Genomic DNA, 26,554 nt, shown 5'->3' on the forward strand with positions numbered 1-26,554 from the left:
GAAGGAGAAATAACAGACATAGCCTTCTTTATGGATTCAGAAACAAAATCTCTTATGTTATCAGGAACATTCTGCACCTTAGATGTTGAAGGAACTGCAACAGGCAATGGTACTTTACTAAAGGAAATATTATCTGCATTAACAAGTTTGTCATGACAATCAATACAAACAACAGCCGGAGGAATAGCTACCAAAAGTTACAGCAGATACACTTAGCTTTGGTAGATCCAGCACTAGACAGCGATTTTCCTGCAGTATCTTCTGACTCAGATGCAACGTGAGACATCTTGCAATATGTAAGAGAAAAAACAACATATAAAGCAAAATTGATCAAATTCCTTAAATGACAGTTTCAGGAATGGGAAAAAATGCCAAAGAACAAGCTTCTAGCAACCAGAAGCAATAAAAAATGAGACTGAAATAATGTGGAGACAAAAGCGGCGCCCATATTTTTTAGCGCCAAATCAGACGCCCACATTATTTGGCACCTAAATGCTTTTGGCGCCAAAAATGACGCCACATCCGGAACGCCGACATCTTTGGCGCAAAATAACGTCAAAAAAATGACGCAACTTCCGGCGACACGTATGACGCCGGAAACGGAAATTTTTTTTGCGCCAAAAAAGTCCGCGCCAAGAATGACGCAATAAAATGAAGCATTTTCAGCCCCCGCGAGCCTAACAGCCCACAGGGAAAAAAGAGTCAAATTTTTGAAGGTAAGAAAAAAATGATTAATTCAAATGCATTATCCCAAATATGAAACTGACTGTCTGAAAAATAAGGAAAGTTGAACATTCTGAGTCAAGGCAAATAAATGTTTGAATACATATATTTAGAACTTTATAAACAAAGTGCCCAACCATAGCTTAGAGTGTCACAGAAAAACAGAATTTATGCTTACCTGATAAATTACTTTCTCCAACGGTGTGTCCGGTCCACGGCGTCATCCTTACTTGTGGGATATTCTCTTCCCCAACAGGAAATGGCAAAGAGCCCAGCAAAGCTGGTCACATGATCCCTCCTAGGCTCCGCCTTCCCCAGTCATTCGACCGACGTAAAGGAGGAATATGCATAGGAGAAATCATATGATACCGTGGTGACTGTAGTTAGAGAAAATAATTCATCAGACCTGATTAAAAAACCAGGGCGGGCCGTGGACCGGACACACCGTTGGAGAAAGTAATTTATCAGGTAAGCATAAATTCTGTTTTCTCCAACATAGGTGTGTCCGGTCCACGGCGTCATCCTTACTTGTGGGAACCAATACCAAAGCTTTAGGACACGGATGATGGGAGGGAGCAAATCAGGTCACCTAGATGGAAGGCACCACGGCTTGCAAAACCTTTCTCCCAAAAATAGCCTCCGAAGAAGCAAAAGTATCAAATTTGTAAAATTTGGTAAAAGTGTGCAGTGAAGACCAAGTCGCTGCCTTACATATCTGATCAACAGAAGCCTCGTTCTTGAAGGCCCATGTGGAAGCCACAGCCCTAGTGGAGTGAGCTGTGATTCTTTCAGGAGGCTGCCGTCCGGCAGTCTCATAAGCCAATTGGATGATGCTTTTAAGCCAAAAAGAGAGAGAGGTAGAAGTTGCTTTTTGACCTCTCCTTTTACCAGAATAAACAACAAACAAGGAAGATGTTTGTCTGAAATCCTTTGTAGCCTCTAAATAGAATTTTAGAGCACGAACTACATCCAAATTGTGCAACAAACGTTCCTTCTTTGAAACTGGATTCGGACACAAAGAAGGCACAACTATCTCCTGGTTAATATTTTTGTTAGAAACAACTTTCGGAAGAAAACCAGGTTTAGTACGCAAAACCACCTTATCTGCATGGAACACCAGATAAGGAGGAGAACACTGCAGAGCAGATAACTCTGAAACTCTTCTTGCAGAAGAAATTGCAACCAAAAACAAAACTTTCCAAGATAATAACTTGATATCTACGGAATGTAAGGGTTCAAACGGAACCCCCTGAAGAACTGAAAGAACTAAATTGAGACTCCAAGGAGGAGTCAAAGGTTTGTAAACAGGCTTGATTCTAACCAGAGCCTGAACAAAAGCTTGAACATCTGGCACAGCCGCCAGCTTTTTGTGAAGTAAAACAGATAAAGCAGAAATCTGTCCCTTCAAAGAACTTGCAGATAATCCTTTCTCCAAACCCTCTTGTAGAAAGGATAGAATCTTAGGAATTTTTATCTTGTTCCATGGGAATCCTTTAGATTCGCACCAACAGATATATTTTTTCCATATTTTATGGTAGATTTTTCTAGTTACAGGCTTTCTAGCCTGAATAAGAGTATCAATGACAGAATCTGAGAACCCACGCTTTGATAAAATCAAGCGTTCAATCTCCAAGCAGTCAGTTGGAGTGAGGCCAGATTCGGATGTTCGAACGGACCTTGAACAAGAAGGTCCTGTCTCAAAGGTAGCCTCCATGGTGGAGCCGATGACATATTCACCAGGTCTGCATACCAAGTCCTGCGTGGCCACGCAGGAGCTATCAAGATCACCGATACCCTCTCCTGTTTGATCCTGGCTACCAGCCTGAGAATGAGAGGAAACGGTGGGAACACATAAGCTAGGTTGAAGGTCCAAGGCGCTACTAGTGCATCCACTAGAGTCGCCTTGGGATCCCTGGATCTGGACCCGTAGCAAGGAACCTTGAAGTTCTGACGAGACGCCATCAGATCCATGTCTGGACTGCCCCATAATTGAATTATTTGGGCAAAGATTTCCGGATGGAGTTCCCACTCCCCCGGATGAAATGTCTGACGACTCAGAAAATCCGCTTCCCAATTTTCCACTCCTGGGATGTGGATTGCAGACAAGTGGCAGGAGTGATTCTCCGCCCATTGAATTATTTTGGTCACTTCTTCCATCGCCAGGGAACTCCTTGTTCCCCCCTGATGGTTGATATATGCAACAGTCGTCATGTTGTCTGATTGAAACCTTATGAATTTGGCCTTTGCTAGCTGAGGCCAAGCCTTGAGAGCATTGAATATCGCTCTCAGTTCCAGAATGTTTATCGGTAGAAGAGATTCTTCCCGAGACCAAAGACCCTGAGCTTTCAGGGGTTCCCAGACCGCGCCCCAGCCCACCAGACTGGCGTCGGTCGTGACAATGACCCACTCTGGTCTGCGGAAGCTCATCCCTTGTGACAGGTTGTCCAGGGTCAGCCACCAACGGAGTGAATCTCTGGTCCTCTGATCTACTTGTATCGTCGGAGACAAGTCTGTATAATCCCCATTCCACTGACTGAGCATGCACAGTTGTAATGGTCTTAGATGAATTTGCGCAAAAGGAACTATGTCCATTGCCGCAACCATCAAACCTATTACTTCCATGCACTGCGCTATGGAAGGAAGAAGAACAGAATGAAGTACTTGACAAGAGCTTAGAAGTTTTGATTTTCTGGCCTCTGTCAGAAAAATCTTCATTTCTAAGGAGTCTATTATTGTTCCCAAGAAGGGAACTCTTGTTGACGGGGATAGAGAACTTTTTTCTACGTTCACCTTCCACCCGTGAGATCTGAGAAAGGCTAGGACAATGTCCGTATGAGCCTTTGCTTGTGGCAGAGACGACGCTTGAATCAGTATGTCGTCCAAGTAAGGTACTACTGCAATGCCCCTTGGTCTTAGCACCGCTAGAAGGGACCCTAGTACCTTTGTGAAAATTCTTGGAGCAGTGGCTAATCCGAATGGAAGTGCCACAAACTGGTAATGCTTGTCCAGAAAGGCGAACCTTAGGAATCGATGATGTTCCTTGCGGATAGGAATATGTAGATACGCATCCTTTAAATCCACCGTGGTCATGAATTGACCTTCCTGGATGGTAGGAAGAATTGTCCGAATGGTTTCCATTTTGAACGATGGAACCCTGAGAAATTTGTTTAGGATCTTGAGATCTAAGATTGGTCTGAATGTTCCCTCTTTTTTGGGAACTATGAACAGATTGGAGTAGAATCCCATCCCTTGTTCTCTTAATGGAACAGGATGAATCACTCCCATTTTTAACAGGTCTTCTACACAATGTAAGAATGCCTGTCTTTTTATGTGGTCTGAAGACAATTGAGACCTGTGGAACCTTCCCCTTGGGGGTAGCTCCTTGAATTCCAGAAGATAACCTTGGGAGACTATTTCTAGCGCCCAAGGATCCAGAACATCTCTTGCCCAAGCCTGAGCGAAGAGAGAAAGTCTGCCCCCCACCAGATCCGGTCCCGGATCGGGGGCCAACATCTCATGCTGTCTTGGTAGCAGTGGCAGGTTTCTTGGCCTGCTTACCTTTGTTCCAGCCTTGCATTGGCCTCCAGGCTGGCTTGGTTTGAGAAGTATTACCCTCTTGCTTAGAGGATGTAGAATTTGAGGCTGGTCCGTTTCTGCGAAAGGGACGAAAATTTGGTTTATTTTTAGCCTTAAAAGACCTATCCTGAGGAAGGGCGTGGCCCTTTCCCCCAGTGATATCTGAAATAATCTCTTTCAAGTCAGGGCCAAACAGAGTTTTCCCCTTGAAAGGTATGTTAAGCAATTTGTTCTTGGAGGACGCATCCGCTGACCAAGACTTTAGCCAAAGCGCTCTGCGCGCCACAATAGCAAAACCTGAATTTTTCGCCGCTAATCTAGCTAATTGCAAAGTGGCGTCTAAAGTAAAAGAGTTAGCCAATTTAAGAGCTTGAACTCTGTCCATAACCTCCTCATAAGAAGATTCTTTATTGAGCGACTTTTCTAGTTCATCGAACCAGAAACACGCAGCTGTAGTGACAGGAACAATGCATGAAATTGGTTGTAGAAGGTAACCTTGCTGAACAAACATCTTTTTAAGCAAACCCTCTAATTTTTTATCCATAGGATCTTTGAAAGCACAACTATCTTCTATAGGGATAGTAGTGCGTTTGTTTAGAGTAGAAACCGCCCCCTCGACCTTGGGGACTGTCTGCCATAAGTCCTTTCTGGGGTCGACCATAGGAAACAATTTCTTAAATATAGGGGGAGGGACAAAAGGTATGCCGGGCCTTTCCCATTCTTTATTTACAATGTCCGCCACCCGCTTGGGTATAGGAAAAGCTTCGGGGGGCACCGGGACCTCTAGGAACTTGTCCATCTTACATAATTTCTCTGGAATGACCAAATTGTCACAATCATCCAGAGTAGATAACACCTCCTTAAGCAGAGCGCGGAGATGTTCCAATTTAAATTTGAATGTAATAACATCAGGTTCAGCTTGTTGAGAAATTTTTCCTGAATCTGAAATTTCTCCCTCAGACAAAACCTCCCTGGCCCCTTCAGACTGGTGTAAGGGCATGTCAGAACCATTATCATCAGCGTCCTCATGCTCTTCAGTATCTAAAACAGAGCAGTCGCGCTTTCGCTGATAAGTGGGCATTTTGGCTAAAATGTTTTTAATAGAATTATCCATTACAGCCGTTAATTGTTGCATAGTAAGAAGTATTGGCGCACTAGATGTACTAGGGGCCTCTTGTGTGGGCAAGACTGGCGTAGACACAGGAGGGGATGATGCAGTACCATGCTTACTCCCCTCACTTGAGGAATCATCTTGGGCAACATCATTATCAGTGGCATCATTTTCCCTAAATTGTTTGTCACATACATCACATCTATTTAAATGAGAAGGAACCTTGGCTTCCTCACATACAGAACATAGTCTATCTGATAGTTCAGACATGTTAAGCAGGCATAAACTTGATAACAAAGTACAAAAAACGTTTTAAAATAAAACCGTTACTGTCACTTTAAATTTTAAACTGAACACACTTTATTACTGAATATGTGAAAAAGTATGAAGGAATTGTTCAAAATTCACCAAAATTTCACCACAGTGTCTTAAAGCCTTAAAAGTATTGCACACCAAATTTGAAAGCTTTAACTCTTAAAATAACGGAACCGGAGCCGTTTTTACATTTAACCCCTATACAGTCCCTGGTATCTGCTTTGCTGAGACCCAACCAAGCCCAGAGGGGAATACGATACCAAATGACGCCTTCAGTAAGCTTTTTCTGTGTATCTGAGCTCCTCACACATGCATCTGCATGCCTTGCTTCCCAAAAACAACTGTGCATTAGTGGCGCGAAAATGAGGCTCTGCCTATGATTAGAAAAGGCCCCCAGTGAAAAAGGTGTCCAATACAGTGCCTGCCGTTTTTTTAACATAATTCCCAAGATTAAAATAACTCCTCAAAGCTATAATCTATTAAAAATGCTTATAAAGTAATCGTTTTAGCCCAGAAAAATGTCTACCAGTCTTTAAAGCCCTTGTGAAGCCCTTTATTCTTATTAAGAAAATGGCTTACCGGATCCCATAGGGAAAATGACAGCTTCCAGCATTACCAAGTCTTGTTAGAAATGTGTCATACTTCAAGCAGCAAAGTCTGCACACTGTTTCCCCCAACTGAAGTTACTTCATCTCAATAGTCCTGTGTGGAAACAGCCATCGATTTTAGTAATGGTTGCTAAAATCATCTTCCTCTTACAAACAGAAATCTTCATCTATTTTCTGTTTCAGAGTAAATAGTACATACCAGCACTATTTTAAAATAACAAACTCTTGATTGAAGAATAAAACTACATATAAACACCAAAAAACTCTTAACCATCTCCGTGGAGATGTTGCCTGTGCAACGGCAAAGAGAATGACTGGGGAAGGCGGAGCCTAGGAGGGATCATGTGACCAGCTTTGCTGGGCTCTTTGCCATTTCCTGTTGGGGAAGAGAATATCCCACAAGTAAGGATGACGCCGTGGACCGGACACACCTATGTTGGAGAAATAAGATTTACTTACCCCAGGACACTCATCTATATGTTTGTAGAAAGCCAAACCAGTACTGAAACGAGAATCAGCAGAGGTAATGGTATATATAAGAGTATATCGTCGATCTGAAAAGGGAGGTAAGAGATGAATCTCTACGACCGATAACAGAGAACCTATGAAATAGACCCCGTAGAAGGAGATCACTGCATTCAAATAGGCAATACTCTCCTCACATCCCTCTGACATTCACTGCACGCTGAGAGGAAAACCGGGCTCCAACTTGCTGCGGAGCGCATATCAACGTAGAATCTAGCACAAACTTACTTCACCACCTCCATCGGAGGCAAAGTTTGTAAAACTGAATTGTGGGTGTGGTGAGGGGTGTATTTATAGGCATTTTGAGGTTTGGGAAACTTTGCCCCTCCTGGTAGGAATGTATATCCCATACGTCACTAGCTCATGGACTCTTGCTAATTACATGAAAGAAATATGCTTTCCAAATTGTGTGGTAAATCTTTTGAATTACAGGTTTCCTAGCCTATATCAGAGTTTCAATCATGAATCATCATTCAACCATGTGATAACAGGTCTTGTCTCAAAGGAAGGATCTATGGAGGAGATGAGGACATCTGTACTAGCTCCGCATACCATGTCCTGCGGGGACAGGCTGGAACAAATAATATTACTGATGCTAACTCCTGTTTGATTTGAGCAATGACTCTTGCAAGAACAACAAATGGGGGAAAACTCCCATGGGCATACCAAGGTGCAGTAGGAAGTACCTACGTCCCTCAGAGGGAGGCTAGGGGCAAGTCCCTCTGACATCTGAGGGTAGTTATGGCTGAAGTCTTGTAAGAGAAATACTGTGCACATAACAGGGTATTCCTATGTCCCTGTATCATTCAGTTGATATTAAGAGTCTTTTCTGTCTTCTTTGTAAATGATACTCCCCAGGGACTCTGAACCTCACAGTTCTGAGCTCTCAATTTGTAATCCATAAGCAAGTAGCTGGAAACACCTTTATTCTCAACCAACTCTTACAAAACCAAGAATAAAACTAAGAGTGAGATGTGAGGTGGGAGAGCTTTTAAGCTCTTGTATGGGTTTTTGACCTTCTTCTTGTGCCAGGAAATATATCCCATATGCTATGGAGGACTGTGGACCATCATCATTTTACGAAAGAAAGGATTTAGACATTGTTTCTGAACTAGAATTATTCTATTTTGCATGCAAAACAAAATGTATAGAACTTTAATATGTTAGCACAAGGGTCAGCAATCACACATAAATTAAAGGGACATAAAAGTAAAAAATTACATTTTCATGGTTCAGATAGAGCATGCAATTTTAGATACTTTTTAGATTGACTTCTATTAGATTTCTATTATCAAGTTTAATTTGTTCCCTTGGGATCTTTTATTGAAAAACATACCAAGGTAGGCTCAGGGGCAGCAATGCTACGGGGAGCTAGCTGCTGATTGGTGGCTATGTACATATGCCTTTGGCTCACTATAGGTCTCAGACAAGCATTGCTATTCTGTATTACAGGTATATGCATGTAATAATGCAATACGCTAATTTAAACGTTGGTGACTTAGTCAAAATCAGTACATACTGCAATAATATAGGAAAATCTTTCATTTTAAAATAAATCTTAAATTTGCACTTAAGTTAATTGCCTATTTTGATTGTAGAATTTAATTCACACAAAAAACATACAGGAAAGTGAGATAATACATTTAAATGATGAATGTAATAGAAAAAACTAATACAAATGAATATTCTAGAGCAGGGGTCAGCAACCTTGGGCCCCCAGATGTTTTGGAACAACATTTCCCATGATGCTCAGGGAGCCTAAAGAGTGTCGGAGCATCATGGGAAATATAGTTCCAAAACATCTGGGGCCCAAGGTTGCCGATCCCTGTTCTAGAGTATTTCAACTGAAAGTCACATTTAAAATAGTGAAATTTAACATTCAGCTATAACAGTAAATGCAAACGATCAGCATTTGTTTGGATAATTATATACTTTAAACAATTGCTGTGAAACATGCAGCCAATGGGGATCTTGCTTGCTTTAAAAGATGCGAAGTGTCAGCGACCCAGAAAAAAGCATCTAGTGAACCAGCGCTGGGTCCTGACCCGTAATTTTAAGAACCTAGCGCTATAGCACTTTATTTCTCCTCTAATGTTCTAATAAGTACAAGAATAAAATGCTCTAAGGCTTTATGCATTTTTTTGCTTAGTAAACAAATTTACAGAGAATAATCTATGCACGGGTAACAAATTTACGTTCCATAGGTTATGTTACCTTTTTTGCAGCTCGTTGGAATTTTTCTTCTTCACTTCTGACAGGGTCTTAATTTTGGTCTTGATTAGTTCCGTAGCCTAAAAATAAAATCACCATAATCATTACTTAAACTAATTTGGATTAGATAAAAAAAAGCCAGCATGCTCTGTTCATTTCACACACACTATAAATATTAAAGACAGGATTCTGAATAACATAAATTAAACAAGAACCCAGAAGGTCATTGTCAGACATCCCATTTCCCAAGGATTTGCTTCTATGAAAATGATGCACAAATTTGCCCATCAAGTCACGTTTATCCAATATTTTCTAGAGATACCAACTGTATCCAGGTATTATCTTTAGCATAGGTTTTAGTAACCAGCTTTCATACAAAACAATTTAGACATCTCTGCTTTGAATCTGAAGGGACTGGAGACCAAAAGTCAGACATGTTTTAATCTGTAACCTGTCTAAAGTATTTTACCATTCCCCATTGCCTTTAAGACAGACTCTTGTAAAGCTAAACAAGTGGTGTCCTTCTCTTGCCCCCATATGCTAGTGAGGCAGTGGGTATGAGGGCTCTACATAACTATTCTATAGCATGCCTGGCAATAAGGGACATGTAGCGAACAGGTAAAAAGCTGACTAGAAAATATCACATAACATCTCTGATATCTTCCTTACAAGTTCCCCAGTTACCACCTCCCATTGTAAGGGGACTTTAAAGGGACATAAAGGTACAGAATGAAAATGCTCTAATGTGTTATAGCATTGTTTTACTGCACAACTGTTTGAATGTAACTGTGTTTATTAGTCCTGCAAAGGGGTTAATACATAGTTAAGGAGAGTTCCCCAGAAGCAATGCACTACTGGGACCTAGCTATGCATATCAAGTTATCCAATGATAAGATGCATATGTGTGTAGCCACCAATCACCAGTAGTGCATTGATAATCCTGAACCAATCTAGATTTGCTTTTTAACAAAGGATACCAAGAGAACAAAGCAAATTTCATTATAGAAGTAAATAAAATGAATGGCTCTTGAAATTGCATGCTCTATATGAATCATGAAAGTTTAACTTTGCCCCCTTTAAGCATCTAATTGTGATGTTTGACTCAGGCCTAGCAAAGAAGCAAATATCTTGCATAAGTGTGAATTCCGGCAATGCTGATTGGCTGTTTGTTTTTTTATGGGGTTTTTTTCATCACGCAGATAGAAGTAAAAAGAGGTTGCACTAGTAAGTTGATCTCATTTTTAAAGGGACATAATACTCATAAGCTAAATTACTTGAAAATGATGCAGCATAACTGTAAAAAGCTGACAAGAAAATATCACTTGAGCATCTCTATATAAAAACGAAGATATTTTACTTCAAAACTGCAAGTTGGGGGGAAAAAAACAAAAAAAAAAACAATAGCCAATCAGCATTAACAGTGCTTTGGTCATGCTTTGCTTTGCTGTGATCTCATGAGATTTCGCTGAAATCTTGTGATATTTCATAGTAAACTTCCTTAAACTGATTAGGAAAATAACATAACTATGCCTGTACATGCCAGATGCACGCCCCCTTACTAGTCCTGGGACTAGCATCCAGATTGGCTGCTTAAAGTCTCTTTATACAGTTGGGTGAGTCTCTTTATACAGTGGGACATTTTAACCCCTTAATGACCACAATGTACCCTGTATGTGACTGGTTATTAAGGGTTTTTTCAGGACATAATAGCACAAGTCTAGCAAGAAGACGCTATTGATACCCTCCCTCCAGCAGGCTTTGTGGAATAGAGCAGTCTCAACGCTGGTGGCAAGACTGCGCAATAAAACAATCAAGTCCCAAAAAAAGGCAGTGACATACAGGGTACGTCGCTGGTCCTTAAGGGGTTAAGGTAAAATATCATCTTTTTTACATAGAGATGTTCAGGTGCTATTTTCTAGTCAGCTTTTTACAGTTATACTGCATCACTTTCAAGTGCTTCAACATTTAAATAAACAAAAACCCATTTATAGATCATTACAATTTTTTAGAAAAACGGGTGTTGTAATAAGGTAAAAATCTACACTTTAGGAAAGTTTGTAAATCCAGTTTTCATTACATCTCAAGAGTGTGCAATATCCCTATATCCATGCCTTCTGAAACTCCCTTATTTAGCCTGGGTTCACATAACAAATAAAATGTAACCATTTGTTATTAATCCATTAATTAATTTTCACAAAACTAGCCAGTGTTAAAATCTTTTTCTTTCTCATTTGGAAAATGGGTTTGCTAGATACAGTATTTATCAAAATATCTGGGGCCCAAGGTCTCTTTTTTTATAACTTAAAGGGACAGTTTAGTCAAAAATAAACTTTTATGATTCAGATAGGGCATGCAATTTTAAACAACTTTCCGATTTACTTTTATCATTAAATTTGCTTTGTTCCCTTGGTGGTATTTTTGAAAAGCTAAACCTAGCTAGGCTTAAACTGATTTCTAAACCATTGAAAACCGCCTCTTAGCTCAGAGCATTTTGAACGTTTTTCACAGTTAGACAGTGTTTGTTCATGTGTGTCATTGTGCTCACTCCCGTGGAGTTATTTAGGAGTCTGCACTGATTGGCTAAACTACATGTCTGTCAACAGTACTGAAATAAGGGGGCAGTCTGCAGAGACTTAGATACAAGGTAATCACAGAGGTAAAAAATATATTAATATAACTGTGTTGGTTATGCAAAACTGGGGAATGGGTAATAAAGGGATATCTATATTTTTAAACAATAAAAATTCTGGTGTAGACTGTCCCTTTAAAGGGACACTAAACCCACAATTTTTCTTTCAAGATTCAGGTAGAGAATACTATTTTAAACAATATTCCAATTTACTTTTATTATCTAATTTGCTTAATTCTTTAGATACCCTTTGTTGAAGAAATAGCAATGCACATGGGCGAGCCAATCATACGAGGCATCTGTGTGCAGCCACCAATCAGCAGCTACTGAGCCTATCTAGATATGCTTTTCAGCAAAGGATATTAAGACGATGAAGCAAATTGGATAATAGAAGTAAATTAGAAAGTTGTTTAAAATTGCATGCTCTTTCTAAATCATGACATAAAAAATGTGGGTTTCATGACCCTTTAATCAGGGATTCCTACTGTAAACAACCGTTTACATACATCTAGTACTATGATTAGAAGAAATATTTTGCTCTTTTTAAGTAATCTGAGTATTGAAAACACAACATACTGGAAAAACATCTTTGTTGTAAATTTCTCTTTTCAATGTTGCAATCTCTTACCAATGTTCAGTAAAAGATTCTGAGAACGGGGTTGTTTAAAATATATCTGATAAAATAAATTGGGGAAAAAAAAAGACAAATATACTCGATAAATCAGACGAAGATATTTCCCCATATAGGGCTAGATTAGGAATGGCGCGCTAACAGTTACGGGCAAGCCAAAAGAGGTTTATCACCGGGTTTGGCGCTCATATTTCAAGTAGAAAGTAAACTCTATTGCTTGAGCGCAATTGAAGTTAACGCGCGTCGGAATAGTGCGTTCCCAGAGCTATGGTTAATTGTTTCGCTAATGAAAAAAAATGTTTCAAAACACATCAAAAATACATTGAAAATTACAGTTACACTTATAATAACACTGATAAAAATGATAAAAATTATTAAAAATAAAATATTGCACAAAAAAGTTATAAAGGCTCAAAGTTACGAGGTCTCAGGTGTTAGAAAAAAAAGGCAGACAAAGGGCTTTAACATAAAGATACACACATATACATGGTAACATAGTAGATGAGGTTGAAAAAAGACAGAAGTCCATCAAGTTCAACCTATACAAATCTTAATATACTCACAAAAAAGCTCCAGTTTATCTTAAATTAATCCAATTAAAAAAGGTGACCCATTTAATGCAATAAATCATATCCCTGAATTCTGTTTCTAGCTAGAAATGTATCTCAACCATTTTTACATGTATTTAAGGTATTGGCATTCACTAGCTCCTCAGGTAATGAGTTCCACAATTTTATTGCTCTTACAGTGAAAAAACGTTTACGTTGCAGATTGAATCTCCTTTCCTCCAGCCTTAAATTGTGGCCTCTTGTAACAAACAATTTTCTTGGAATAAACAGAGCTTCTGCCATTTCTGTATATGGGTCTTGAATATATTTATATAAAGTAATGATCTCACCTTTTAAGGACCATTTTTTTCGAGAGAAAGCAGACCCAGTTTAGCTAACCTCTCCTCATTGCTTAAATTCTCCATTCCCCTTATTAGCTTTGCGGCCCTTCTATGAACTTTTTCTAAGTCTGCAATGCCTTTTTTTGAGATCAGTGCCCAGAACTGCACTTCATACTCAAGGTGAAGTCTTACCAGGGATTTATATAGTGACATAATTATACTTTGCGCTCTTGCATTAATGCCTCTTTTAATACATGCTAGTATCTTATTAGCCTTACAAGCCTCTGCCCTGCATTGTGCACCCATCTTTAGCTTGTTATCTATTAATACTCCCAAATCCCTTGCCTCCTCTGTTTGGCTAAGTCTAGTCCCATTTAAATAATAGATTGCCTGCTTATTTTTACTTGCAAAATGTAGAACCTTGCATTTTCCCGTATTAAATCTCATTTTCAATTATTTACCTGCCCATTCTGTAGATCCCCTTGTAAAGCAAGTTCATCCTGCCCTGACCTAATGACCTTAAACAACTTTGTATCATCTGCAAAAAAGAGATGTTGTCATTTAATCCTTGCTCCTAGTCATTAATAAAAAATATTAAAAAGAAGAGGGCTCAGTACTGATTTCTGGGGGCTCCACTGATTACCTTTGTCCAATCTGAGTATGATCCGGTTACTACTACTCGTTGCTCCCTGTCTTTTATCCAGTTATTTAACCATGTGCTAACATTTTCGGCTATTCCCAGTCCCTTAATTTTGTACATTAATTTCTCATGTGGCACTGTATCAAACGCCTTTGCAAAATCCAAGTTTATCAAATCAACTCATTCCACATTATCTATATTTTTACTTACTTCCTTGTAGAATTTAATTATATATCTAAATATATATACCGTATTTTTCGCTCCATAAGACGCACTTTTCCCCCCCCTCAAAAGTAAGGAGAAATGTCTGTGCGTCTTATGGAGCGAATGTGCTTGCATTTTTAGGCTAACTGGTACCGGGTAATTTTGTTGGCAGTTGCTGCAGTCAGAGCAGCAGGGAAAACATGTAGAGAGCGCAATGCTAGCAAACAGTAACACAGCCAGGGCAGGAGGGGCCGGGCTCCAGAGCCGCACTAACAAAGCTGCTATGCTATGCAGCAGTGGGACGGGCACTTTTTCCCCTTAAATTGGACCAAAGCGCGCATTTCAGCCCCCCATTATTCAACAGTGCACTGGCCAGGGGATGAGTGCTATTGGTGCTTGAAGTTTAGAGCGGGTGAATCAGGTGGCAGGAAATCCTCACAGCGCCTGCACTTGTGTTTGGGTGGTGAGCTGAGGGTCGGGACAGCACCTAAAAGCAGCAGAGCAGTGACTGAGGTTAGTAAAGAATGCCTGGATACTATTTGATTTTCCTAGGAGTTAACATTTTTACTTTTAGACTTCTGCAATGTGGTTCCGAATTCCCAATCATTTTCCACCATGTTATTCTGCTTAAAGATCTTTTTGTGCCTTAGAACCGTGCTGACAGGGCTGTGACAAGAAAGAAAAACAGAGGAAAATGTTTGGGAATCCAGAACCACTTTATCTCCGTTCTCCATGCTATCAGCAGTGCTGTAAATTACCCTAGACACAGAAAAGCTGCTGCCGTTAACCAGCGTGTGTCGACAGGTGGGGGAGGGGTGGGACAAATGTTGTCAGTTTACTTTTACTACCGGAGAGCAGAGGAGAGCCCTGTGAGTATCAGCTTCTATAGTGTCTGTCAGCTAGAGATAGATAAAGGAAGGCTGTGATAAAGTTACTGCTGCTTCTTGGGACACTTGGGATATGATATTAAAAGGGCAGTGTGATTTAAAGGAGTACCACAGGCACAAATATTTTGCTTTTAATTTTCCCAAGTTGGATTCCCAAATCTTCTGTAATCAGATTTGTAAAAGCATAATTTTAATGTATCTGTGTGTGTATTCAGTAGTGTTTCTCTCCCACACTTTCATTGTTCTCTCTCCCCTCTTTCAGTGGTCTCTCCCCTCTTTCAGTGGTCTCTCCCCTCTTTCAGTGGTCTCTCTCTTCCTCTCTCCCTCCTCTGTCTCCCCCTCTCTCTCTGTCCCCCCCCAGTCGCTCTTTTTACTCCACGTTATTGCTCTCTCCCCCCTCTGTTCAGAATATATTTTTTCTTGTTTTCCTCCTCTAAAAACTAGGTGCGTCTTATGGTCAGGTGCGTCTTATGGAGCGAAAAATACGGTATATATAATGTATATGTATATATGTATGCATGTGTATGTATGTATGTATGTATATATATATATATATATATATATATATATGTGTGTGTGTGTGTGTGTGTGTGTGTGTACATATGTATTTATATGTTAAATATGTATTTAAAGACAGAAATACACATAAAACACATAAATATATACTGTATGTACATATATACACACATATAGGGGATTATTTATCAAGCCGTCGACTGTGTTGCATTGACGGCACCAATACGCTCGCTTAAAATCACCTAGCACCGCAGCTGCGGACCTGAATATGATCGCCATATTTATAAAAAAAGCCGGCAAAAAGACGCGCACCAAGTACGGGGCGATGAGCATCGGACTGTTGTTAACTAGCAGTCATCAATCTCGTGTCTATTTGGCTTTTTATCAACTTTATTTATATCCTATAACTAAACGCTGCTGCTATACCAAAATGTTTAACCCCTATCCTGCCGCTCCCGGACCCCGCCGCAACCTATATAAAGTTTTTAACCCCTATCCCGCCACTCCCGGACCCCGCCGCAACCTATATAAAGTTTTTAACCCCTATCCCGCTGCTCCCAGACCCTGCCGCAACTAAAGTTATTAACCCCTATCCTGCTACTCCCGGACCCCGCCGCAACTAAATAACGTTATTAACCCCTATCCCGCCGCTCCTGGACTTCGCCGCCACCTAAATAAACGTATTAACTAACCTCTGGCCTTCCACATCACTACCATTAACTAAACCTATTAAGCCCTAAACCACCAGCCCCCCACATCGCCATAAACTAAATAAAGCTATTAACCCCTAAAACTAACAACCCGCTAAGTTTAAATTAAAATTACAACATCCCTATCTTCAAATAAATTAAAACTTACCTGTAGAATTGAAATAAACTATTTTTACACTATTATTTAACCTACCCTAACTATTATACTACAATTAAATTAAACTAGCAATTAAATTAACTAAATTACATATTAAAAAACCCTAACCCTAATCAAATTATTTAAATCTACTATTAAACCTTCTAAAAAAATACTAAATTACAAACAAAACAAAAAAAACACTAAATTACAAAAAATAAAAAAATAAATTATGATAAAAAAAAACACATTATCAAAAAAAAAAATACACCTAATCTAATAGCCCGAACAAAATAAAAAAGACCCCAAAATAAAAAAAAACCCTAGCCTACAATAAACTACCAATGGCCCTTAAAAAGGGTCTTTTGTGGGGCATCGTCCCAAAGAAATCAGCTCTTTTACCTTTAAAAAAAACAAAAAACAAACACCCACCCAAAAAACCCTTATATAAACCTAACACTAACCCCCGACGATCCTCTTACAGTTATTGAAGTCTCACTTGAAGGATCCATCCAGCCGACAAGAAGTCTTCATCCGGGCGGCCTCTTCCATCTTCATCCAGCCGGCAAAGTCTTCATCCATGCGGCCTCTTCTATCTTCATCCATCCGGCACGGAGCCGGTCGATCCTGAAGACATCCGGCGTGGAGTTCCTCTTCAATACGGTCTCCGCCGTAAACTGGATCTTCAATGCAAGTGATGTCATCCAAGATGGCGTCCCTTGCATTCCTATTGGCTGAAAGGTTCCAACCACCCAATAGGATTAGAGCTGCTAAAATCCTATTGGCTGTTCCAATCAGCCAATAAGATTTTAGCAGCTCTCATCTTATTGGCTGTTCTAATCAGCCAATAGGATGAGTGCTCAATCCTATTGGCTGATTGGAACCTTTCAGCCAATAGGAATGCAAGGGACACCATCTTGGATGACGTCACTTGCATTGAAGATCCAGTTTACGGTGGAGACCGTATTGAAGAGGAGCTCTGCGCCAGATGAATGAAGATAGAAGAGGCTGCATGGATGAAGACTTCGCCGACTGGATGAAGATGGAAGAGGTTGCCCTGATAAAGACTTCTTGCCGGCTGGATGGTTCCTTCAAGTGGGACTTCAATAACTGTAAGTGGATCGTCGGGGGTTAGTGTTAGGTTTACTTAAGAGTTTTTTTGGGTTGATTTTATTTTTAGAGTAGGGTCTGGGAAGTAAAAGAGCTAAATGCCCTTTTAAGGGTAATACCATACAAATGCCCTTTTCAGGGCAAAGGGGAGCTTAGGTTATTTTAGAAAGTGTTTTTATTTGGGAGGTTGGTTGGGTGGGTGGTGGGTTTTACTGTTGGGAAGTGTTTTTTGTTTTTTTTCTAAAAGTAAAAGAGCTGGTTTCTTTGGGACAATGCCCCACAAAAGGCCATTTTAAGGGCCATTGGTAGTTTTTTGTAGGCTAGGTTTTTTTTTATTTTGGGGGGCTTTTTTATGTTGATAGGGCTATTAGATTAGGTGTAATTCTTTTTTATTTTTGATAATGTGGTTTTTTTTTTGTAATTTAGTGTTTTTTATTTTTTGTAATTTAGCGTTTAATTTTTTTGGAATTTAGTAATTTTTTAGAAGGTTTAATAGTAGATTTAAATAATTTGAGTAGGGTTAGGGTTTTTTAATATGTAATTTAGACAATTTAATTGCTAGTTTAATTTAATTGTAGTATAATAGTTAGGGTAGGTTAATTAATAGTTTAAAAATAGTTTATTTTAATTCTACAGGTAAGTTTTAATTTATTTGAAGATAGGGATGTTGTAATTTTAATTTAAACTTAGCGGTTGTTAGGTTTAGGGGTTAATAGCTTAATTTAGTTTATGGCGATGTGGGGGGCTGGCGGTTTAGGGGTTAATAGGTTTAGTTAATGGTAGTGATGTGGGAGGCCAGTGGTTTAGGGGCTAATACATTTCTTTAGGTGGTGGCGGGTTTCGGGAGCAGAGGGATGGGGTTAATAACTTTATTTAGTTGCAGCGGGGTCCGGGAGCGGCGGGATAGGGGTTAATAACTTTATTAAAGTTGTGGCGGGGTCTGGGAGCGCCGGGATAGGGGTTAATAGCTGTATGTAGGTGGCAGTGGGGTCCGGGAGCAGCAGGATAGGGGTTAATAACATAATGCAGGTTGCGGCGATGTCTGGGGTGGCAGATTAGCGGTATTTAGATTCGGGGTATCTGTTAGGGTGTTAGATGTAAACCTAACTTGTTTTCAACATATAAATCAATAGGATATCTGGCAACATCGAACATAAGCTTTCGGTGCTTTCAGACTCCCATTGATTTCTATGGCATCAGCGGCCTCCGGGTGACGGATTGAAAACCAGGTACGCTGGGTCAGAAAAGACGCGAGAGTACCTGTTAGAAATTTGATAACTTGTAAAAGTTGTCAAATAGAGCCGAATGTGTATTCAGAACATCTGTAATGTCGTAAGCATTAATCTGCGTCGGACTGAGACCAGCGGATCATATGTTACGTCACAAATTTCAACTTTTGGAAATCTGTAGGCTTTGATAACTAGGTCGGATCAAGCTTGCCACAATTACGCTGCGGAATTCCGCCGTATTTGCGGTTGACGGCTTGATAAATATCCCCCATAGACTTAGTGCATTAGAGTCCTTTGCAGTTAAGTAGATGAAAACATGAAAAGGCATATATATGCAATATTTATATTTAATATAGTGTTATACTGTGCATTTGCTATATATATTCCAATGTTCTGTACATAGCACAATATGTTCTAAGTATTTTAAATATATATATATTTATATATATATATATATATATATATATATATATATATATATATGTATAAATCCATACCTATATATAATCTGGCCAAATGGGATAAGCCCAGGTACCCCGTCAAGATCTCTACCAAAACCTGCGCCCCTAAAACAGCTTGTTTGATAGAGAGCTTGCATTGTTTGGCTGTTTTAGGGACCCAGGTTTTGGGAGAGACCTTGACGTGGTACCTGGTCTTGTCCCATTTGGCCAGATGTGGTAACTAACTCTTCCAGTTTTGCTTTTAATCTTAGTTGAGAGCATGCAAGTGAATGCTGGACTTCCTCTGTGTGTTGTGTTCATTTATTTTGTAATATTCCCTATTGGCCTTGCATCGAGACCTGTCTGGGGTTAACTGACTGTGACTCTGGGGACAGTTGAGCTTCCTGAGTGTGCTATTGAGCACCCAGGGCTGTGCATGTTGCAGGGTTATAGGATGTGTGCCCAGTCCAGTCTGAGAGTGCAGTCCCCTTCCGTGTTTTGTATTTGTATATATATATGTAGAAATATGTACTGTGTTTATGAATAAATAGAACATATTCTGCTATGTAAAGAACATTGGAATGTGAAATATTCATAGTTTCATGTCGGGTTAGCACCCTTGAGAAAATATGATCGGGATTGTATGCGAGTAGGGCTTTTTCTCACTTTTTTTCTCCATTGACTTCTATGGGGGTACATGATAATGCACGAGATATCCTAACTTCACCTTTTTTGCACGCATTGGTTTAGCACTTGTGCAAAAACAGTTTACTTTCAACCTGTAAAACAAGCGCTACCTGAGGAGAGCAAAAAGCTTACCTCTAGCGGAGTAAGTGCGCAAGAGGGAACATTAAATACCGCTCCACTTGTAATCTAGCCCATAATCTGTAAGCATTTTGCAACAATATTTTCTACAATTAGACAAACTGTATTGGTATCAACATGACAACCTAAGAAATTGTTGCTAATGCTTACTAGCCAAGTGGAAAAATGAATAATTTAATACGCCGATATATGTTTTAATGAAACCATGAAATAGTTTCCTTTACTTAACTGGTGACCAAGAAGTGCCTCCAAAAGCATTAAGAGAAAAAAAAAACTTCCATCCGTCAATCAGTATGAATGATTTATTTGGCACAAATATTTAATGAAGCCAAAACCGTATTAGAGGTCACTTCTCAAATATTTGATATATAGTGAGACAGTGCAGAATACATGTAACATATGAAATGCAGTTCACTGTCAATCATTGAAATACCATTGTACATAACAAAGACTGGGTTGTCAAGACCACAAAATAAGTCTGTGATACAGAAGAGAGAGTGGAGCTTTCATTTTCACTGAAGATAATGTGCTCATATTCTGTTGTGTATGGACAGTTTGCTATACAATTTAAATTTTTGCTTTGACGTACAACCCAATAAATCCTTCTTACACCTGTAGCATTAAAGCTGGCAAAAAAAGTAAAAAAAGACTAACAATGGTTCAGATGAACAGACAATTTTAAGAGCCTTTTCAAATCACTTCTATTATCAAACTTACTTAGTTCTCTTGGTATCCATTTTTGAAAAGCATAAAGAAGAGCTAACTGGTGACTAGTGGCTACACACATGACTGTTGTCATTGGCTTACCAGATGTGCTAGTTCCCAATAGTGTTTTGCTGCCAAAAAGCCAAATGTCATATTTTTTATCCTTTTGCAGGGTTTAAACACAATTTATTAAGCAGTAGAGCCTGCTTTGGAGCCCTTGTGACAAATCACCCTGAACTTGACTGACACTCGTGATTGGTTGCAGGGTAAATGCTGCAGAATAATTTACTTGTGCAATAATAGATGCGGGCAGCAGATAAAGCTGGTGGGACAGGTTCCTGAGTGGGAAACCCTATCCGCCCATTCGCCCATACTTCTGTGCATGAAATAGTGAAATAATAAAATGATCTAACACATTACAGTATTTTCTTTTATACCTTTATATCCCTTAAACCAGGGGTCTCCAACCTTTCGGACATCAGGGACCACTAAACTCACAATTTTGCATCCCGTGGACCACTAACATGATTTTTTTTTAAAGTTAGAAACCAATATAATATATGTATGTATGTATATATATATATATATATATATTCTGTATATATATATATTCTATATATATATATATATATATATATATATATATATATATATATATATTTACACACACACACATACTGTACATAACTAGTATAATCATAGCTAAGTTTTCATTATGTATATATTTACACATTTTTAAGAATTATTTTTTTGGAATTAACTAACTGAATGACAGAACGGAGAGAAAACTTCCAAATGATAGATGAAGAGTGAGTGCCAACTTTTGAGATGGAAACAGAGAGGCAGAAAGTGGGAAAAAAGAATTATCTTTAAAAGGACCACAAGACTTCCAAAGTACCTCCCCAGTTAGGAATTATTCAAAACTACTTATGATCATGGACAGACATTGGAGTCATAAATCAAGTTTATATCAGAAAGCTCTCAATATGGATGTGAGTTAACCACGACTGATGTTACTGGCAATTACTATAATACTGGTGGGATATGGCTGATCTGCTGGATGGCAATTACTGGAATTCAGGTGGAATGGTTTTGTGTGCAGGAAATCTATTAGAATGAAAAATAATTAATATTTAATAAAAAAAAGAAGATGGAGGGGAGGAAGACAACCATTGATGTAAGTACATCTGAAAGAATTAGGAAAACTACTACAAAGAGACAGGTAAAGGGAAGAAAATAAAACATAATTTATGCTTACCTGATAAATTTATTTTTCTTGTAGTGTATCCAGTCCACGGATCATCCATTACTTGTGGGATATTCTCCTTCCCAACAGGAAGTTGCAAGAGGATCACCCACAGCAGAGCTGCTATATAGCTCCTCCCCTAACTGCCATATCCAGTCATTCGACCGAAACAAGCCGAGAAAGGAGAAACCATAGGGTGCAGTGGTGACTGAAGTTTAATTAAAATTTAGACCTGCCTTAAAAGGACAGGGCGGACCGTGGACTGGATACACTACAAGAGAAATAAATTTATCAGGTAAGCATAAATTATGTTTTCTCTTGTTAAGTGTATCCAGTCCACGGATCATCCATTACTTGTGGGATACCAATACCAAAGCTTAAGTACACGGATGATGGGAGGGACAAGGCAGGAACTTAAACGGAAGGAACCACTGCCTGTAGAACCTTTCTCCCAAAAACAGCCTCCGCAGAAGCAAAAGTATCAAATTTGTAAAATTTTGAAAAGGTATGAAGCGAAGACCAAGTCGCAGCCTTGCAAATCTGTTCAACAGAGGCCTCATTTTTAAAGGCCCAGGTGGAAGCCACAGCTCTAGTAGAATGAGCTGTAATCCTTTCAGGGAGCTGCTGTCCAGCAGTCTCATATGCTAAACGGATTATACTCCGAAGCCAAAAAGAAAGAGAGGTTGCCGAGGCCTTTTGACCTCTCCTCTGTCCAGAGTAAATAACAAACAGGTGAGATGTTTGGCGAAAATCTTTAGTAGCCTGCAAGTAAAACTTCAATGCACGGACTACGTCTAGATTATGCAAAAGACGTTCCTTCTTTGAAGAAGGATTAGGGCATAATGATGGAACAACAATCTCTTGATTGAAACCACCTTAGGTAAAAACCCAGGTTTTGTACGCAGAACTACTTTATCTGAATGAAAGATCAGATAAGGAGAATCACAATGTAAGGCAGATAACTCCGAGACTCTTCGAGCCGAGGAAATAGCCATCAGAAAAAGAACTTTCCATGATAGAGGTTTGATATCAATAGAATGAAGGGGTTCAAACGGAAACCCTTGGAGAACTTTAAGAACCAAGTTTAAGCTCCTTGGGGGAGCAACAGGTTTAAACACAGGCTTAATTCTAACTAAAGCCTGAAAAAATGCCTGAACGTCTGGAACTGCTGCCAGACGCTTGTGTAAAAGAATAGACAGAGCAGAAATCTGTCCCTTTAAAGAACTAGCTGATAGTCCTTTGTCCAAACCCTCTTGGAGGAAGGACAATAGCCTAGAAATCCTAACCCTACTCCATGAGTAATTCTTGGATTCACACCAATGAAGATATTTACCCCAAATCTTGTGGTAAATTTTGCTGGTGACAGGCTTTCGTACCTGTATTAAGGTATCAATTACTGACTCGGAGAAGCCACGCTTTGATAGGATCAAGCGTTCAATCTCCATGCAGTCAGTCTCAGAGAAAGTAGATTCGGATGATTGAAAGGACCTTGTATTAGAAGGTCTTGTCTCAGAGGCAGAGTCCATGGTGGAAAGGATGACATGTCCACTAGGTCTGCATACCAGGTCCTGCGTGGCCACGCAGGCGCTATCAATATCACTGATGCTCTCTCCTGTTTGATTTTGGCGATCAGACGAGGGAGCAGAGGAAATGGTGGAAACACATAGGCCAGGTTGAAGAACCAAGGCGCTGCTAGAGCATCTATCAGTGCCGCTTCTGGGTCCCTGGACCTGGATCCGTTACAAGGAAGCTTGGCGTTCTGGCGAGATGCCATGAGATCCAGTTCTGGTTTGCCCCAACGGAGAACCAATTGAGCAAACACCTCCGGATGGAGTTCCCACTCCCCCGGATGAAAAGTCTGACGACTTAGAAAATCCGCCTCCCAGTTCTCTACCCCTGGGATATGGATCGCTGATAGGTGGCAAGAGTGAGTCTCTGCCCAGCGAATTATCTTGGAGACTTCTGACATCGCTAGGGAACTCCTGGTCCCCCCTTGATGGATGATGTAAGCCACAGTCGTAATGTTGTCCGACTGAAATCTGATGAACCTCAGTGTTGCTAACTGAGGCCAAGCTAGAAGAGCATTGAATATTGCTCTTAACTCCAGAATATTTATTGGGAGGAGTTTCTCCTCCTGAGTCCATGAACCCTGAGCCTTCAGGGAATTCCAGACTGCACCCCAACCTAGAAGGCTGGCGTCTGTTACAATGGTCCAATCTGGCCTGCGAAAGGTCATACCTTTGGACAGATGGACCCGAGATAACCACCAGAGAAGAGAATCTCTGGTTTCCTGATCCAGATTTAGTAGAGCATAATTGCAGCGGTCTGAGATGCAGGCGCGCAAATGGCACTATGTCCATCGCCGCTACCATTAAGCCAATTACTTCCATGCACTGAGCCACCGTGGGGCGCGGAATGGAGTGAAGAACACGGCAAGCATTTAGAAGTTTTGATAACCTGGACTCCGTCAGGTAAATTTTAATTTCTATAGAATCTATCAGAGTCCCTAGGAAGGAAACCCTTGTGAGAGGAGATAGAGAACTCTTTTCTTCGTTCACTTTCCACCCATGCGACCTCAGAAATGCCAGAACTATCTCTGTATGAGACTTGGCAATTTGAAAGCTTGACGCCTGTATCAGGATGTCGTCTAGGTAAGGAGCCACCGCTATGCCTCGCGGTCTTAGAACCGCCAGAAGTGAGCCCAGAACCTTTGTAAAAATTCTTGGGGCTGTAGCCAACCCGAATGGAAGAGCTACAAACTGGTAATGCCTGTCTAGAAAGGCAAACCTCAGGAACCAATGATGATTCTTGTGGATCGGAATGTGAAGGTAGGCATCCTTTAAGTCCACTGTGGTCATGTACTGACCCTCTTGGATCATGGGTAAAATGGTTCGAATAGTTTCCATCTTGAATGATGGAACTCTGAGGAATTTGTTTAGGATCTTTAGATCCAAAATTGGTCTGAAGGTTCCCTCTTTTTTGGGAACCACAAACAAATTTGAATAAAACCCCTGTCCTTGTTCCGTCCGCGGAACTGGATGGATCACTCCCATTACAAGGAGGTCTTGCACGCAGCTTAGGAATGCCTCTTTCTTTATCTGGTTTGCAGATAATCTTGAAAGGTGAAATCTCCCTTGTGGGGGAGAAGCTTTGAAGTCCAGAAGATATCCCTGAGATATGATCTCCAACGCCCAGGGATCCTGAACATCTCTTGCCCACGCCTGGGCGAAGAGAGTCTGCCCCCTACTAGATCCGTTGTCGGATAGGGGGCCGCTCCTTCATGCTGTCTTGGAGGCAGCAGCAGGCTTTCGGCCTGCTTGCCCTTGTTCCAGGACTGGGTAGGTTTCCAGGCCTGCTTAGATAGAGGAAAAGTTCCCTCTTGTTTTGAAGTAGAGGGAGCTGATCCTGCACCTGCCTTGAAATTTCGAAAGGCACGAAAATTAGACTGTTTGGCCCTTGATTTGGCCCTGTCCTGAGGAAGGGTATGACCCTTACCTCCAGTAATGTCAGCAATAATTTCTTTCAAACCAGGCCCGAATAAGGTCTGCCCCTTGAAAGGAATGTTAAGTAATTTAGACTTTGAAGTCACATCAGCTGACCAGGAATTAAGCCATAGCGCCCTACGCGCCTGGATGGCGAATCCGGAATTCTTAGCCGTTAGTTTAGTCAAATGAATAATGGCATCACAAATGAGTTAGCTAGCTTAAGTGTTCTAAGCTTGTCAATAATTTCAGTCAATGGAGCTGTATGGATGGCCTCTTCCAGGGCCTCAAACAAGAACGCCGCCGCAGCAGTGACAGGCGCAATGCATGCAAGGGGCTGTAAAATAAAAACCTTGTTGAATAAACATTTTCGTAAGGTAACCCTCTAATTTTTTATCCATTGGATCTGAAAAAGCACAACTGTCCTCAACCGGGATAGTGGTACGCTTTGCTAAAGTAGAAACTGCTCCCTCCACCTTAGGGACTGTCTGCCATAAGTCCCGTGTAGTGGCATCTATTGGAAACATTTTTCTAAATATAGGAGGTGGGGAAAAGGGCACACCGGGTCTATCCCACTCCTTACTAATAATTTCTGTAAGCCTTTTAGGTATTGGAAAAACATCAGTACTCACCGGCACTGCATAGTATTTATCCAGCCTACACAATTTCTCTGGCACTGCAATTGTGTCACAGTCATTCAGAGCAGCTAATACCTCCCCAAGTAACACACGGAGGTTCTCAAGCTTAAATTTAAAAATAGAAATCTCTGAATCAGGTCTCCCCGATTCAGAGACGTCACCCACAGACTGAAGCTCTCCGTCCTCAGGTTCTGCATATTGTGACGCAGTATCAGACATGGCTCTTACAGCATCTACGCGCTCTGTATCTCGTCTAACCCCAGAGCTATCGCGCTTGCCTCTCAATTCAGGCAATCTGGCTAATACCTGTGACAGGGTATTATTCATGATTGCAGCCATGTCCTGCAAAGTAATCGCTATGGGCATCCCTGATGTACTTGGCGCCATATTAGCGTGCGTCCCTCGAGCGGGAGGCGAAGAGTCCGACACGTGGGGAGAGTTAGTCGGCATAACTTCCCCCTCGACAGACCCCTCTGGTGACAATTCTTTTATAGATAAAGGCTGATCTTTACAGTTTAAGGTGAAATCAATACATTTAGTACACATTCTCCTATGGGGCTCCACCATG

General features: G+C 40.4%; 1 protein-coding gene across 1 annotated transcript in view; it reads right to left on the bottom strand.

The window, feature by feature from the left end:
- Positions 1-26,554, bottom strand: part of DNAAF11 (dynein axonemal assembly factor 11) — a 374,386-nt gene that overhangs the window by 67,639 nt on the left and 280,193 nt on the right. The window contains exon 10 of the mRNA XM_053715948.1: positions 9,073-9,149. Within this exon, the coding sequence (XP_053571923.1) occupies positions 9,073-9,149 (77 nt within the window). The remainder of the gene's footprint in view (positions 1-9,072; positions 9,150-26,554) is intronic.

This window comes from Bombina bombina, chromosome 5 (genome assembly GCF_027579735.1).
Source record: "Bombina bombina isolate aBomBom1 chromosome 5, aBomBom1.pri, whole genome shotgun sequence".
In the NCBI taxonomy this organism is placed as follows: Eukaryota; Metazoa; Chordata; class Amphibia; order Anura; family Bombinatoridae; genus Bombina; species Bombina bombina.